General features: G+C 39.6%; 2 protein-coding genes and 1 pseudogene across 2 annotated transcripts; 1 reads left to right on the plus strand and 2 right to left on the minus strand.

Moving 5' to 3' along the window:
• Positions 1 to 3,633: 3,633 nt before the first annotated feature.
• LOC140921612 (release factor glutamine methyltransferase-like) lies at positions 3,634 to 4,425 on the plus strand. The gene has a single exon (XM_073371616.1). The coding sequence runs from the start codon at positions 3,642 to 3,644 to the stop codon at positions 4,419 to 4,421; it is 780 nt and encodes a 259-aa protein (XP_073227717.1). The 5' UTR covers positions 3,634 to 3,641; the 3' UTR covers positions 4,422 to 4,425.
• A 7,381-nt stretch (positions 4,426 to 11,806) lies between these two features.
• Positions 11,807 to 12,374, minus strand: LOC140953678 (uncharacterized; annotated as a pseudogene).
• A 245-nt stretch (positions 12,375 to 12,619) lies between these two features.
• Positions 12,620 to 14,844, minus strand: LOC140953679 (uncharacterized). Its single transcript, XM_073403089.1, has 4 exons — positions 14,659 to 14,844; positions 13,845 to 14,576; positions 12,855 to 13,493; positions 12,620 to 12,646 (listed from the first exon to the last, which is right to left on the minus strand). Exons 1-4 carry the CDS (start codon positions 14,842 to 14,844, stop codon positions 12,620 to 12,622), a joined length of 1,584 nt encoding a protein of 527 aa, XP_073259190.1.
• Between the last annotated feature and the right edge of the window lie 612 nt (positions 14,845 to 15,456).

The raw sequence follows: 15,456 nt of genomic DNA on the forward strand, positions 1-15,456 counted from the left end.
TTTTTTGCAACACAAAAGAACCAAGGGAGAACCGAAAAGAACTTTTTAGGGGAGTTCTAATCAAGTTTGTAAATAATCTAGTAAGTTTTCAAGAGAAAAAAGCACGTATTAATTGAGTTACAAACTTATACGCCCAAAGTAATTGTACGGATCGAACAGAACAAAGGAATGTACTGCTAGAGTAATCAAAGAGCCAAAACTTGAAACAATGGATAGTTTTGGGCTATTTTCACTGTATTCTCTGAGAACGAGCGGTTTGTCCTTCCTAATGAAGTGCTAATGACTTTTCATGGCATTGAAGACCTCAATCTAAAATCTCTATACATGAACGAATTAACACATGTCTTTGCGAATTGCATAAATACATGGATAAGTCAAGTCAACACCCTACCCCAAAAATACTTATCGTAGGCGTTTTTATAATACTGCTAACAGAGTCCTTAAGTGTGATGTCATAAAAAATTAAATGTGCGAAATTATGAGATTTTTTTGCCGAGTAGTATATTATAAAAGAACAACATTACGGAACATTATATGTTTCTGGGAAACTGCCCACCTACCCCTCCCCTTGGCCTACGTTTTGCCCTAAGTGAGAAGTAAGTGTTAATGTTGGCTTAGGGTAGGGGTAGGTGGTTGTTTTGTGGCGTGAGTATTGTTCAGTGTGTGTTCAATTTTTGCATTACTTCATTTTTTGATATGCACCTGGCAGTAATACTAAGAAAGTCAAACGACATTTTTTTGACAGAAATGGTATTCTCTTCGTATACGTTTCATTGAGCGCGCAAGTGTTGGCCTGTTGTAAATCGAAAACTGCATGCAAGGCTGTAAGGCAGTATTGGTTTCTTTTGTTTTTTTTCTTAATTGGTATTAACTGTACTCACAAGTAGCTCCTCGAAAACTGCCGTAAATCGTTTACCACCGAAACACTGCTTTTCTGAAATTCACTGAATGCGTCTACGAGGTTGAATTGAGGTTAAATAATGATAATGGTCTTTATTTCACATAAGATGAAGAGAATATAATACCTACCTATAATACCTGTATTGCAGTCGGACTTGTCAGAGCTGCACTGTACAGTAGATAGAGAACAATCCAATACGATGCCAAACAGATGATCACAATAGGCAAATGCACGCAGCCATTTGCCTGGGGATGCTATTAAGATAAAACCCCAAATTCTCTTACCTATATATTTTACAAGAAAATGTGTCGCAGCCAGAAGGGAGAATCACTAATCAGTTCTTGGGAGTTACAGGGAGAAGCAGAAAGAATAATTTTTTTAGGGTCGGTACATAATATGTCGGGTTTTTTTCTTCAACTGCAATTTTAATCTTGGTTTTCAGCCTGGTTATGCATGTTCCATTTTATGGGATGATAAATGAGCTCGGTTAAGATAAATCTTCTAAATGCAGTTAGTTGTAGTAGTGTCTGAAGTGAGATTAATACAATGTATGAATCCAGCGTTATTTATAACACTAATTGATCCGCGCTATAGGTACTTTTGAAGTATTTCGTTTAAGCACATACCATCTCATAGCAAAACAACAATAGCAATCGACACTAGCTATGGATAATTCGGCCTTGAGGATGATTAGGGTATCCATTACCGCAATCACCGCAAAACAACTTATGGTCTTGTTCATTGTGATCGCATTTATATTTAGTACCGACATTGCTCACAACAACTCGCAAATTCACAGCAAACAATAAGCCTTCACAGCTATTTAGTACCAGACTATTGTCCTGAGTTTGCACACCCATCTAAAGGTTTATTGCGAGGGGAAATTACTCATGGATAATCGGAAATGGTAGATCTCCTTTTCCACTGAGCAACAGGAACACGGAGTTCTGGGGAGTTCTAATGGAGTTTGTAAATAATCTAGTAAGTTTTCTATTAAAAAGAGCACGTATCAATTGAGTCACAAACTTACACGACAAAAGTAATTGTACGGATCGAACAGAACAAAGGAATGTACTGCCAGAGTAATCAAAGAGCCAAACTTGAAACAATGGTTAGTTTTGGGCTATTTTCACTGAATTCTCTGAGAACGAGCGGTTTGTCCTTCCTAATGAACTGCTAATGACTTTTCATGGCATTGAAGACCTCAATCTAAAATCTCTATACATGAACGAATTAACACATGTCTTTGCATAAGTACATGGATAACTCAAGTCAACACCCTACCCCCAAAATACTTATCGTATGCGTTTTTATAACACTGTTAAAAGAGTCCTTAAGTGTGAGGTCATAAAAAATTAAATGTGTGAAATTATGAGATTTTTCGGAGTATTATATTATAAAAGAACAACATTTCTAAACATTATATGTTTCTGGGAAACTGCCCACCTACCCCTCCCCTAAGCCAACGTTTTGCCATAAGTGAGAAGTAAGTGTTAATGTTGGCTTAGGGGAGGGGTAGGTGGTTGTTTTGTGGTGTGAGTATTATTCAGTGTGTGTTCAATTTTTGTATTACGTCATTTTTTGATTGCACCTGTCAGCAATACCAAGAAAGTCAAACGACCTTTTTTGAAAGAAAAGGTCTTCCCTTCGTATATGTTTTCATTGACAAATGGTATCCCTTTTGCATACCTAGTTCAGAGCACGGCATCCTTTTTAACTGCTGCAGGTGCAGTGTCTTAAGAATATGAATAAGTCATTGAACCAGGAAGTTTTCGTGACTTTTTCGCAGTCATAAAATGCATCTGCCCCTTTTCTTTCTCTTAGCAGTGGAACACCAAAATAGCGCTAACTCGCTGAAAACGCTTCAAAACGACCCGAGACGCGGGCAGACAACAAAAGAATACAACAAGGCAATAAGGTACGTCGATTTTATTTAAAAACATAACATTTTTTCTCTTTTAAGAAAAACGGTTTACATCCCATACAAGCCTTTGTAAATAACCGTTTGTAACACAACACCGCTTGCAAGCAAGAGTCACGTCCGCGTTCATGTAATGAGCTTGGGCCGCCTGTGGTCGAATTGCTCCCGTGAATCTTTGAAAACTGCTGTCCAACCTAGGGGATAGAAACAAGCGACGACAAATTCTAAGAACACTGACCGGAATCTGTCGATTATTACTTCTGAAAGTTCCATTTCTCTCCAGATAGAAGTCGTTTGCAGATCCAAAACATATCCTTGCAGATATCAGAGGTATGTCAAGCAATTGAAATCGACGTTAAAGGGGCTGTGTCACGGCAGTCCAGTTCATTTTGTTTAATTTTGCCAATTACTCGCCCTCAATCGCTACGGAACTTGAAGTAAGCAAAGAAATTACATGTAAATGACAAAATCAGGGATCCGAGACAAACAAATATGCTCCTGAGTATTATTTTTGAAGTTGCAAGCAGCAGGGATCAACTTTGAAAAACTGTTAGGCTGAACAGTTTTCAAAAACCCTAATTTTAATCCGTCAATCTTTTACAGTTTTGTCCATCCGTGGCATCCATTGTTTCTGTTATGTTATTTAAACCTTCCTTTAAAGTTTTAAGCGGTTATTTTTATGTTTCTCTTAATTTAACCGGTATTTTGTAATTTCCTACATGTAATTTGGTTCAATTTCGTGACACAGCTCCTTTAATGGCAATAATTAGGCACGCAACCACAATGACGAAATCGTTTTCCTTGCAGAGTGGTAATAAAATGAGCTCAGTAAACAAAGATTTGCCTACGAGGAAATGTCCAGTGGCTGATTTAGAAGAAGCTGTGGAAAATATGCGCCGTTTAACCAAGGAGAAACCTCGAATAGGCTTTCTCGGGAAAGAATTTCTGATTTATCCTGAAGTGTTCCATCCAGATCCTTGGCACGAGATTATAGCCTACGTCAACAAAGAAGTGATTGAAGTGATCAAAACGAAACTGTTGATGAAATTTGAAGACGCCCCATTTAATTTTCTAGAAGTAGGTTGTGGCGCAGGTTACACAGCTATCAATGCTGCTCTGATTTCGCACCAGTGCAAAGTCTGGGCGACGGACATCAACCCCACTGCTGTAAAAAACACCGTTGAAAATGCAAAGTTGCATGGAGTAGATGATCGAGTGATAGCTGTCGCTGCTGACGTCTTTGACCACAAGGAAATCGCTGGAAAAAAATTTGACATGATCTACTGGAATTGTCCATGGGATGACCAGCACCCGAGTCCCGGAAACGAGGTAGAATTGCTCATGCGCAGTCTTACTGATCCTGGGTACCAAGCCTTGCGCCGTTTCCTTTCACAAGCCAGGATCTTTCTAAAGGATTCAGGCTGTGTTTTCCTTGGATTTTCCTTAACTTTTGGTTCTAAAGAGTTGTTTGACAAGGTAGTTGCAGAAACTGAGTGGAGGTACAAAATATATTCGAGGAAAATCTTTTCGCTTTCCCTGGGATCAGAACATAAAGAAGAGGTATCTATTTTGGAGCTTTGTGAACAAAATGAAAAATAATTAAACAAGCGGGCAAGCAAACGAAGAAAACGGAATGTTTACTTTTCGAGTTAGGGTGACTAATTTTCGTTCAAGCGTTCTTAACCCCATCACTGCCAGAGTGCTTGATGGAGTTTTGTAAGGTGACTATAACTTTTGATTCTGCGGACCAAATCCTATGATGTGACCATTCAAATGAAAGCTCTCTGCCTGTACTTCATAGTGCTATTTGTTTACAAAATTTCACAAAATAAAATTTGGAAATTTAGTCGAAATTTGCTTTTGGCTAAATTTGGGAGTGAAAGGGTTAATTTCATTTTAAATATGCGTTCAGGTTTTGAGTTTAATGTGACAGGGTCACTAGACCTAGAATTTCACTACTTTTCATTATATCAAGAAATATATTACTTTTCTATTATTTTGCTCCAAATATTTTTGCGCTTAGGAACTTCCCGGTTTGATTTAGCAAGCTTGTGTATCGCTTAGGAATGATAGTACGTGTGCCCACAAACCCACATATTAGGGCCATTTATACGAGGAAAAATAAGACGCGTCTTACATAAGACGCGAACTTTCCGTATAAAAGGCACATTTCGTCTAAAATAAGACGCGGCTTAGCTAAGACGCGTCTTATTAGATAAGACATACTGTGGTTTGGCAACACTCCTTTTACTGTTTGCCGCGTGCAAAATTATTTAACACTTTGGTATAAGTAGAGGCACGTTTTAGCCGTAATTCAGTTGAGTTTGGACGTCACTGAAGAAACTACAGCAGCTGTAAAGTTAACAAGCGAACTTGCTTCTAGCAAGGTACGATAGTTTGGTTTGTTTATCATTTAGCTGAAGTACTTGACCTCGTTAATTACCGAATAATTTAGTCTTAGTTTATTCTTTTCTTAGTTATAATTCTGTTTAGTGATTTAAGTAATTCTATGTAACTTTTTTATTTGTTATAATTTCGCTATTTCAATCGCAATTAGTAGGAACTAGGCCAGTTTGTTCTGTTATTCATCGAATTTCTCGTTTTGTTTGCGCTGTTGTTATTCGCTTTATTTTTGTAATCGGAGTCGCATATTCTTCGTAGCGTCGCTAAATATTCTCTTCGTTTCGTTTGCGTATTATTACACACCTTCTGTAGTAAATTCACCTCGTTTATTGCAAATCTCTCTTTCTGTTTACAACTGTTAGTTGGCCAGTTTTGTTCTTCTATCATATATCCTAGTCTTTTGAATTAGTTTGTCTTTGTTTTAATTAAACATAGGTCGTGCTGTTAGGTCAGGATTATCTGTTCGCAAATTAGTTCTTTTCCGGTCCACTTAATTACTTTTGTTTCGTTCTAACCTTGTATCTTGAATGTAGAATCCCGTTGTTTATCATGTTATAGCCGTTGGATACCATTTCACTGTAGAATTTGCCATTACATTCACTAGTTTGACCGCGGCAGGATTAGCTCAGTCGGTAGAGCGCTTGACTGCAGAGCGGGAGGTCGCGGGTTCGATTCCCGGGGTCGGACCAATACTCAGGGTCTTAAACTAACTGAGAAATGAAGGTACTCCCTTTGCCCTGCAAACGGGTAGACCTTCGCGTGGCTCGGATGACCACGTAAAATGGCGGTCCCGTCCCCAGTAGGAGACGTAAAAATAGTGTCCCCAATTAGCACTTTCGTGCTAAATACATTGACACTCAAATAAAGTGCTTTCTTTATTTTATTTATTTTTTTTAGTTATTTTAACGCTCACGCGTGTCGCTTGTGCAACTCGCGTCAAGTATTCTGTCACGGGTTCTCAAATTTAATTTGCATGACACTTGCGTCACTTCCGTTCTATTTTTGTCTTCAAAATAGAGCTTTTCTGTTTTGTATTTTTATCTTTTTCTGGTGTTAGTTTAAACATATTTGGTAGTTGTTTACACTTTCAACTACAGATCATTGTGTTCTATTTGCAACAGAATATCTTTGTTTTCTTTTTATGAATTTTACAATAACTTAGTTTACAGTTTAGAATATGTTTTTTTGGTTTTCGATATTCTTCTGTAGTTCTTAGTCTACTGCATTGTATTTTGCATTATTTTGTTGCACGCAAACGTTTAGTTTAATTTGTATTCTTTTCCTAGGTTTAATCTTTCAGTAGTTCCCGTTTATTTTATTTTGTTTCATTTTATTGTTGCTGTACTGCTGATGGATTTGAGTTTCAAATAAATTGCTTTGGAAAATCCTTGAATCCTTCTCGTTCCTGCCGCTGACCGCCCCGTCCTGTTACATTTGAGGGACTTCAAATCATTTGCTTTACCTTATGTAAAGTTATCAGTCAGCCTGCCGCAGGGAGTTGAACCTGTAACAGTCATGTTATCGAAAATAACCGAATATTAAATAAGGCAAGACAGTTGTCTTTGACGAAGGAATGCAATGCAAGTACTATTGACATTAAAAAAAGGAATATATATTAATATACAGGGCTGGACACTGTACTTAAACTGGACTGACAAAAAAGCACAGATGAACTGTATCACAGTTCAATGTTTGGGACTGCAGTACACCGTCTTAGTTTATTTCCAACTTGTAACACGCTAAAAACATGGTTCGAGTTGTAATGATCTGAAGGGAAACAAAAATTACTTCCACTTAGTGGGAAGTTTGAGTTATCGAGGGTTTGAGTTACCAAGGGAGAAATTGCAGTAAATGTATGAAGGAAATCTAGGGGAAATCGATAGTTAGCACAAGGTTCGAGTCAATGGGAGTCCACGGTACTAGCTTGTTGGCTTGATCTATGGTAAGAAATTGACTGGCTTCAGTCACCCCAAAAGGCCACAAAGATATACATCCATAAAACGTATTTGTTAGCCCTTTCTGGCCTTTTTACCAACTGAAATGACAGATTTCCTACCCTTTCATATATTACAAATAGTGAAATCACTACCCTTTCATATACCTGAAGCCTGAAAAAAGGTACCCATTTCAGGTGGAACCTCCATGTACAGGCCCAAGGGTTCCATATGCATATTCCCTGACTGCCTTATTATAGAACACAAAACACAACTGTGGGATTGACTGACAAGAAGGAACAAGTCAGGCCTCTCTAAAACAGCCTAACCTGGCTGCCAGTTCATGTCAACAATGAATAATCTTAAAGCTACTATTATTGACATACACACTGACAGCACGTGACAGTGATTAGCTGGTATTAAAAAGATCTCATAAATAATTCCATCAATATCTATGTACCCGAACAAGCTATGGTCATTTTTTCATTTTTTGACACAGTGTAGGTTACCATGGCTCTCGAACTTGTTAAAAAAATCTGTTGCTTTGTTCCAATCTTACGTAAGTGCAAATAACCCAAAATCAAGTACCATGAATCTATGCTTTCTTTACATGTATACATACATGTATGTCGCAAAGACTTCCCCATGGCATCCGGGAAGTTAACACGCTAGCCTCGCATTTGAGCCATAATGGAGGGTCCCTAATTGGTTTTACGGAATGCAGGATTTACTTTATTTGAGGGCCGAGATGTATTCCTTTGTTTTTTGGTGTGAATTCATCGATTTTGTCGTTTTTTTTCGCTGTTATTGTGTGACAAGAGTGACAGGGGTCACACAATAGCAGCCAAAAAACCAACTAAATCGATGAATTCACACCAAAAAACACACTAATACCTCAAACGTAAGTCTCCTTTATTTTCTTTGTAGAACAAAAGTAAAAATGATGATATTTAGCCTTCACAGACCTCAGTATTTTATTTCTCTTACAAAGAGTGTCAACGGCCGCTTGTAACGCAACACCAACTCTCTTGTATAACACACCTGTAACATAAGCTTGGGACACCTGTGCCAAGTAATGAGATGTAAGTCTCTACTCTGACCTCCCGCACCTAAGGTCGATGTTATTTGGTCACGAACCCGACAAAATGACCCGACATCGAATCGAAGATTATTTGGAGCTGAGTGATTGTGAATTCATCACAACACAACATTTACCGAAACCTGTCGATTATTACTCCTGACAGTTCCATTTCTCTCCAGATTGGAGATCTCAGAGGTATGTCAAATATGGCGGAATTACAGGATTTCAGCGACTTTCAGCAGGGGTTCTTTGACACTGATTGGGAGTTACATGTACTGGTAATGTTTTCTCTGGTGTTTTCTTAACGGGTATGACCACCGGTTTATAAATATAAAACGATAAACATCATTCAAGATCTTACCTTCGATCAAGGACAACTTATCCGCCTACACACCAACTTCTTTTGTATGAATTCCCACGTGCAGCAGATTCAAACCAAAGTTTGCAGACCCTTGTGAACAGTGGCGTGACAGCGATCGTCTGCCTTTAATAAACCATCATAGTCTTTCAAACCAAGAAAGACGATAAACACTGGGTTTTTTTTCTTTGAATTTATCCTGAGCCGGTGAGGGGTAGACAGCGAGTAGAAAATTTCCAGAAAACGTCTTGGATGTAAACCGATTTCTAAGGGATTCGAACGGCCGCCATTTGCCAGTACTCTTTGACCATTTTCTTATTTTTACTTCATGTATGCTTCATGTAAAGGTGTATTTAACTTCAATTCGAATGAAATATATATCTGTGGGTATCTTTTTACCAAGATTTCTTGACCATAAAGAGAATTATTTAAAGGCGCTGTCAACAACTTTGCCCGAGTTCAACATTTTTCTGTTTCTTTGTTCAGTAATTGGCCTTTGTTTATAAGTTGAGCAGGCGGGCGCGGGAAAGTTAATAGGCTGATTTAGCAACAGAACCGTGAAAGTCGACGACGGGAAAGTGCGCGGAAAAGACTAAATTCGACTTCCGGTGCGCAATTTGCAGCTCTACCATTAATCAAGCCAGTCCTTTGATTTGTGCGCGCCGTCGTCAACTGACATTCCCGTTCTATTGCTAAACCAGCCTATTTTGATCGAGAACGGCACTGCTTTATTTTATAAAATGTCATCGCAGGTAACACAAAGCGATTTAGTCGGGTTTAGTCTTGTTTTCCAAGCTGAAAAAGGACTGTCATTGGCCAAACACTGCCCCCTCCGGGGGGGGGGGGGGTACCCCCTACAATGGCTGATTACGGGGGCGGCTCCGCCCAAAATCAAAGGGGTGACTTTGTTTTGCTTCAGGTATATGAAAGGAGAAAGATTTCACTTATATGAAAGGGTAGCCAAAAAATCTGTCATTCGGGTAAATAAGAAGGCCCGAAAGGGTTGGAAGATGCGTTTTATGGCTGTTAAAAAGTCGAGAAAAAACGTTCTACAGTTAAAAGGGATGCAAAGTTCTGAACTAGGTAGGTAAACAGTAGAGCGCGCAAGTGTTGGCCTGTTGTAAATCGAAAACTGCATGCAAGGCTGTAAGGCAGTATTGGTTTCTTTTGTTTTTTTTCTTAATTGGTATTAACTGTACTCACAAGGAGCTCCTCGAAAACTGAAGCAAATCGTTTGCCACCGAAACACTGCTTTTCTGAAATTCACTGAATGCGTCTACGAGGTTGAATTGAGGTTAAATAATGATACTGGTCTTTATTTCACATAAGATGAAGAGAAATCGAAGAAAATGGTTATGCAAAATTTGGGGCTGGGTACTCCGGAGATGGAGTACTCAGCGAATTCGAAGTTTTATACGGAGCGGGCTCCGCCCCGACCAAGCTTCAGAAAAGGTACCTTTTTCGTATACCTTCTATTGACAAATGGTACCCCTTTCACCGTAGGTCCTAGTTTAGAACACTACTGCTTCCGTTTTAACTGCTGTAAAGGCACCGTCTTTTGAATATGAAAGAATCACCAAACCAGAAAGAAAATGCGTCTGTAAGCCTTTTTGGTCCTTTCACAGATCGAAATGACAGCTTTTGCTACCCTTTCATTCATGTACTTCAACTAACGAAACCCCTAATCTTTCAAACCCTGAAAAGGTACCTCTCTCTGGCGAAGCCTCTCCGTATATACGCTGTAGAAGGACAGATGGAGTCCTAAAACCAATTAACTCCCACAAGTGATTGGCATGTACTTCTCCCTATAATACCTGTATTGAATTGCAGGCGGACTTATCAGAGCTGCACCGACAGTAGTTAGAGAACAATCCAATACGATGCCAAGCAGATGATGACAATAGGCAAATGCATGCAGCCATTTGCCTGGGGATGCTATTAAGATAAAACCCCAAATTCTCTTACCTATATATTTTACAAGAAAATGTGTCGCAGCCAGAAAGGAGAATCACTAATCAGTTCTTGGGAGTTACAGGGAGAAGCAGAAAGAATAATTTTTTTAGGGTCGGTACATAATGTGTCGGTTTTTTTTCTTCACCTGCAATTTTAATCTTGGTTTTCAGCCTGGTTATGCATGCTCCATTTTATGGGATGATAAATGAGATCGGCTAAGATAAATCTTCTAAATGCAGTTAATTACAGTGGTGTCAGAAGTGAGATTAATACAATGTATGAATCCAGCGTTATTTATAACAATATTTGATCGGCATTATAGGTACTTTTGAAGTATTTCAAGCTCACACCATCTCACAGCAAAACAACAATAGCAATCGACACTAACTATGGATAATTCGGCCTTGAGGATGATTAGGATATCCATTGCCACAATCACCGCAAAACAACTTGTGGTCTCGTTCATTGTGATCGCATTTATATTTCACTGCAGGAAAAATTGGATTTACACAAATTTACTCGGTGCAAATATGATGCAAAAAACTGCAAACTAGGAGTAAATCAAAAGCAAAGATGGTAAATACCGCATTTGCTTGCCTGTTTACATGGGGTTGTAAATTTGAGAGCAAATGCGGTATTTACCATCTTTGCCTTATATTTAACCTAAGTTTGCACTTTTTTGCACCAAATTTGTACTGAGTAAATTTAATGTAAATCAAATTTTTCGTGCAGTGTTTAGTACCGATATTGCTCACAAAAACTCGCAAATTCACTGCAAATAATAAGCCTTCACAGCTATTTAGTATCAGACTATTGTCCTGAGTTTGCACACCCATCTGACGGTTTTTTGCAAGGGGAAATTAGTCAGGGATAATCGGAAACGGTAGATCTCCTTTTCCACTGAGCAACAGGAACACCGACAGAAATAGCCACCATAAAACCCCTCAACTGCACCGTCATGGAGAACGTGGAGTTTCCATTTCCGTAAATTGGTTCAAAGTTCCGTAGAACACAGCGTTGTCGTAAGAAAACCATTTTGAACGCTTGTATCGCTAAAGATACCTCTGTTCCGACAACATCCCCAAAGTTCTCAAATATCATGCTCGATTTCAAAATCTTCCACTACAACATTTATCATTCGCGTTTTATCAAAGATGGTGGAAACGTTCCTTGTTTTCGCGGTCTGTGGGTCAGAACTGCTTACCACGCTACAAACGCCTTCCGTTACCGAATAACTCCTTTCTCTTTTATAAGGCTACAAATTCCGATTTTTCGCAACTGTATGGTCGGCGCAGTATTGTTTGTTGAGTCTGGAACCGTCAACGTTGGGAGGTATCAAAGGAGCACTGGGTGGGGAACTCCTTACATTCTGGCAAACTGTACACAATAATATATTTTCACTTCTTTTTCGATTTCTTCATCCATCTTTGGCCACCATACATGTGCGGGTTATGGCCTTCATTGCAGAGGAGCCAGGGTGTTCCCAGTGCAATCCTTTTAACATTTTCTCTCTAAACACTTGGGGAATAATCACTCTAGAGCCCCAAAAAACACAGCTTTGTTCACAGGAAAGCTCCTGACTACGAATGTGATAGGGTTTTAGTTCTTCTTCATCACATTTTTCTGGCCATCCTGTCTTGACAAAATGGAGTACTCTACTAAGCAATGGGTCCAACACAGTGGCCTTCCCAATATCCTTTGCTGTTATTGGGAAGTCCTCATCAATAGCGCTCACACTATAAATCTCAATTACTATGTTTTTCTGACCTTCTGTACTCAATTTGATAATCATATGCAGAAAGGACAATGGCCCATCGCTGCATACGGGCAGCCGCCATTGTGGGAATGGCTACTTTTGGGCCTAACAATGCTGGCAAGGGCTGGTGATCTGTCACTAGTGTAAACTTTCGTCCATATAGGAACTGATGAAATTTTTTAACCCCGTACACAATGGACAAAGCTTCGCGTTCTATCTGTGCATAGTTTCTCTCGCTCGAGCTTAGAGTACGGGAGGCATAGGCTATTGGCCTTTCTTGACCGTCGTCCGTAATATGACTTACCACTGCTCCTAGGCCATCACTTGATGCATCACAGGCTAACCGATTCAGGTCATAGTGGACTAACAATGAATCACTAGTTAGGCCCTCTTTACAGGTTTCAAAAGCTTTCTGGCAGTCGTGTGTCCACTCCCACTTCGTGCCCTTTTGCAAAAGCTTATGCAAGGGTGCGAGCATTGTGGCTAGCCCTGGCAGGAAAGAATGATAGCATTGCACCATGCCTAGGAAAGATCTCAGTTCACTTACATTGCGAGGGGTGGGTGCTTTCGTTACTGCATTGATTTTGTCTTCCACTGGTTGCAGACCTATAGCACTGATTTTTAGGCCTAAGTAGACCAATTCAGGTTTCAAAAACTCACATTTGGACAGTTTCAAATGCAAATTGTACTTGTGTAACCTGTCCAAAACGTCTGCAAGTATCTTAAAATTCTCTTGCCAATCATTCCCACCAACCAAAATGTCATCCTGCTTACATACACATTTCTCAATTCCCTGGAGAATCTGATCCATTTTTGCCTGAAATATTTTTGGGGATGACTTGACACCATAAGGTAGTTTGAAATAGGAATACAGACCTTTGTGGCTGCTAATAGTCAAATACTCTTGACTTTCTTTGTCAACATTCAGCTGTGCATACGCATGTGATAAATCGAGTTTGCTAAATACCTTTGAACTGACAAGAGCAGTATACAAATCCTGAGTAGTGGGCAAGACATATGGCTCATCCTCCACAGACTGATTAATGGTCGCCTTATAATCTCCGCAAATTCCCACAGTGTTGTCGAACTTTGGGACTACCACAATTGGGCTTGCCCAACTCAACTTGTCAGTTTTCTTAATCACCCCATGTGTCTCAAGTTTGTCTAACTCTTTCTCTACTTGCACCTTCAGAGCATAAGGGACTCAACGTGCTTTCACAAAGATAGGCTTTACATTACTTTTCATAGTGATATGTGCCTCAAGCCCCTTCATGCCCTCATAATTGTCGGTAAATAATTCATGATACTTTGACAGCAGATTACTTAGTTGACCCTCTGCACTGATTGGGTTTTCATTAGAGACACTAGATCTCTCCCCATGCCAATTGTATCTGACGCAGCCAATTTGTACAAAGTAACCTAGGTTTGCCACTGTAATTAACTACGACTACTAATAGTGTTTATCCTTATAAATAACATTGCACTGCATTTCACCCGACACCTCAAGCACTTCACCAGTGTACGTACGAAGTACTACCTTAGATGAACTTAGGGGTGTGTCTGCAAACTTCTCCAGATATACACTGTGTGCCATTATGGAATAGTCTGCAGCAGTATTTACCTCCATTTTGCATGGTTTCCCATTGATCAACATTTCTACCGAATAACCACCGGGACTAGGCCTGTTTGTGTCCAGCGAATACAATGAGTGAACTTCTAATTCATCATCACTTGATTCAGATATATGTAAGTTATGGACTGTGCCCTTCTTTCGCTCACTTTTGCTACGACAGACAGATGCTAGATGACCGATCTTAGAACACCGAAAACACTTTGCAGACTTAAATTTACAAGACTGACCTGAATGATTATTACCACCACACCTAAAACATTGTTCATGATTAGTGTTTTTGTTGTCCTGCGCAGTTAACAGGTTCACTTGAGGGCTTTCACTAATGGTAGGGTGAAACTCCTGTGTGTTTCTTTCGGCCATCTCCGTAGCCTTGGCAATCCTACAAGCTTTCTCAAACGTCAGGTCCTCCGTGTTCAATAGTTTATTTTGAATCTTCGGGTTGCTCAGTCCGCAAACAAATCGGTCACGTAACGCTCGATCCAAAAATTCACCGTTATTACAGTGAATAGCCAATCTCTTCAATGCTAACACGTAATCCCCAACAGATTCTCCGGACTTCTGATTTCGGGTTCCAAAATGGAAACTTTGCGCAATTTCCAGCGGTTTTGGATCTGTTGTAATGCTTCTGCAGGACACCTACAATGTCAACGAATGGTGTATCTTTGGGCTTAGTGGGCGCTAGTAGATTACTGAGGGTTGAATGGACCTCGGCTCCAACTTCTGTGAGTAATATAGCTCGTTTTCTCTCAGCTACAACTCGATTTGCTTGAGTGCCACCCACACCTGTTGTCTTAACGATATTATTCGCCGTGAAGAACATTTCCATTCTTTCCACGTATGCATTAAACGTTTCACGCTCGGCGATGAACTCGCCGACACTACCAAACAGTCCAGTGCTGGTCATTCTGTACTCCACAAGACACACAGCGTTGTCCCAAAACCTTGCACTGTTGATGTTTGAGGAAATTTGTTCTCACCTCGTCGCCAAACTGTAATATACTAATCAAACTGCATGACTCGAACTAAGCAGCACACATCATGGCGGGTTCCAAGGACAACTTTATCTCTAATAGCATTGTGGGTAATGAGAGCTTTCTCAGAGGGTACGCAATTTATTACAAGATGTCAAACTCCTTTTCAGGGATTCAATTTACAAGTTATACATAAACACAGTGTACTTCCTTCTGACAGATGCCAAACTCCTTTTGACGGATTCTACTTACATGTAAAACATAAATACAGTGTACTTCCTTCTGGCAGATGCCAAACTCCTTTTGAGGGATTCTACTTACAAGTAAAACATAAATACAGGGTACCTCCTTCTGACAGATGCCAAACTGCTTTTCAGAGATTCCATTTACAAGTTATACATAAATACAGTGTACCTCTTTCTGAGAGATGCCAAATTCCTTTTGAGGGATTCCATCAATTTATAAGTTGTACATTAATAAAGTGTACTTCCTTCTGAGAGATGCTAAACTCCTTTTGAGGGATTCCATTTACAGGTTATACATAA

The sequence above is a fragment of the Porites lutea genome, chromosome 12 (genome assembly GCF_958299795.1).
Source record: "Porites lutea chromosome 12, jaPorLute2.1, whole genome shotgun sequence".
In the NCBI taxonomy this organism is placed as follows: Eukaryota; Metazoa; Cnidaria; class Anthozoa; order Scleractinia; family Poritidae; genus Porites; species Porites lutea.

Bases quoted from the DNA above. Each gene is read 5' to 3' on its own strand.
- LOC140921612 (XM_073371616.1), top strand. From the start codon at position 3,642: ATGAGCTCAGTAAACAAAGATTTGCCTACGAGGAAATGTCCAGTGGCT.
- LOC140953679 (XM_073403089.1), bottom strand. From the start codon at position 14,844: ATGACCAGCACTGGACTGTTTGGTAGTGTCGGCGAGTTCATCGCCGAG. The intron at 14,577-14,658 runs GTTGGAGCCGAG...TTGACATTGTAG, and splicing joins GAGCTATATTACTCACAGAA to GTGTCCTGCAGAAGCATTAC. The intron at 12,647-12,854 runs GTAAGTGAACTG...TGAATCGGTTAG, and splicing joins AAGCACCCACCCCTCGCAAT to CCTGTGATGCATCAAGTGAT.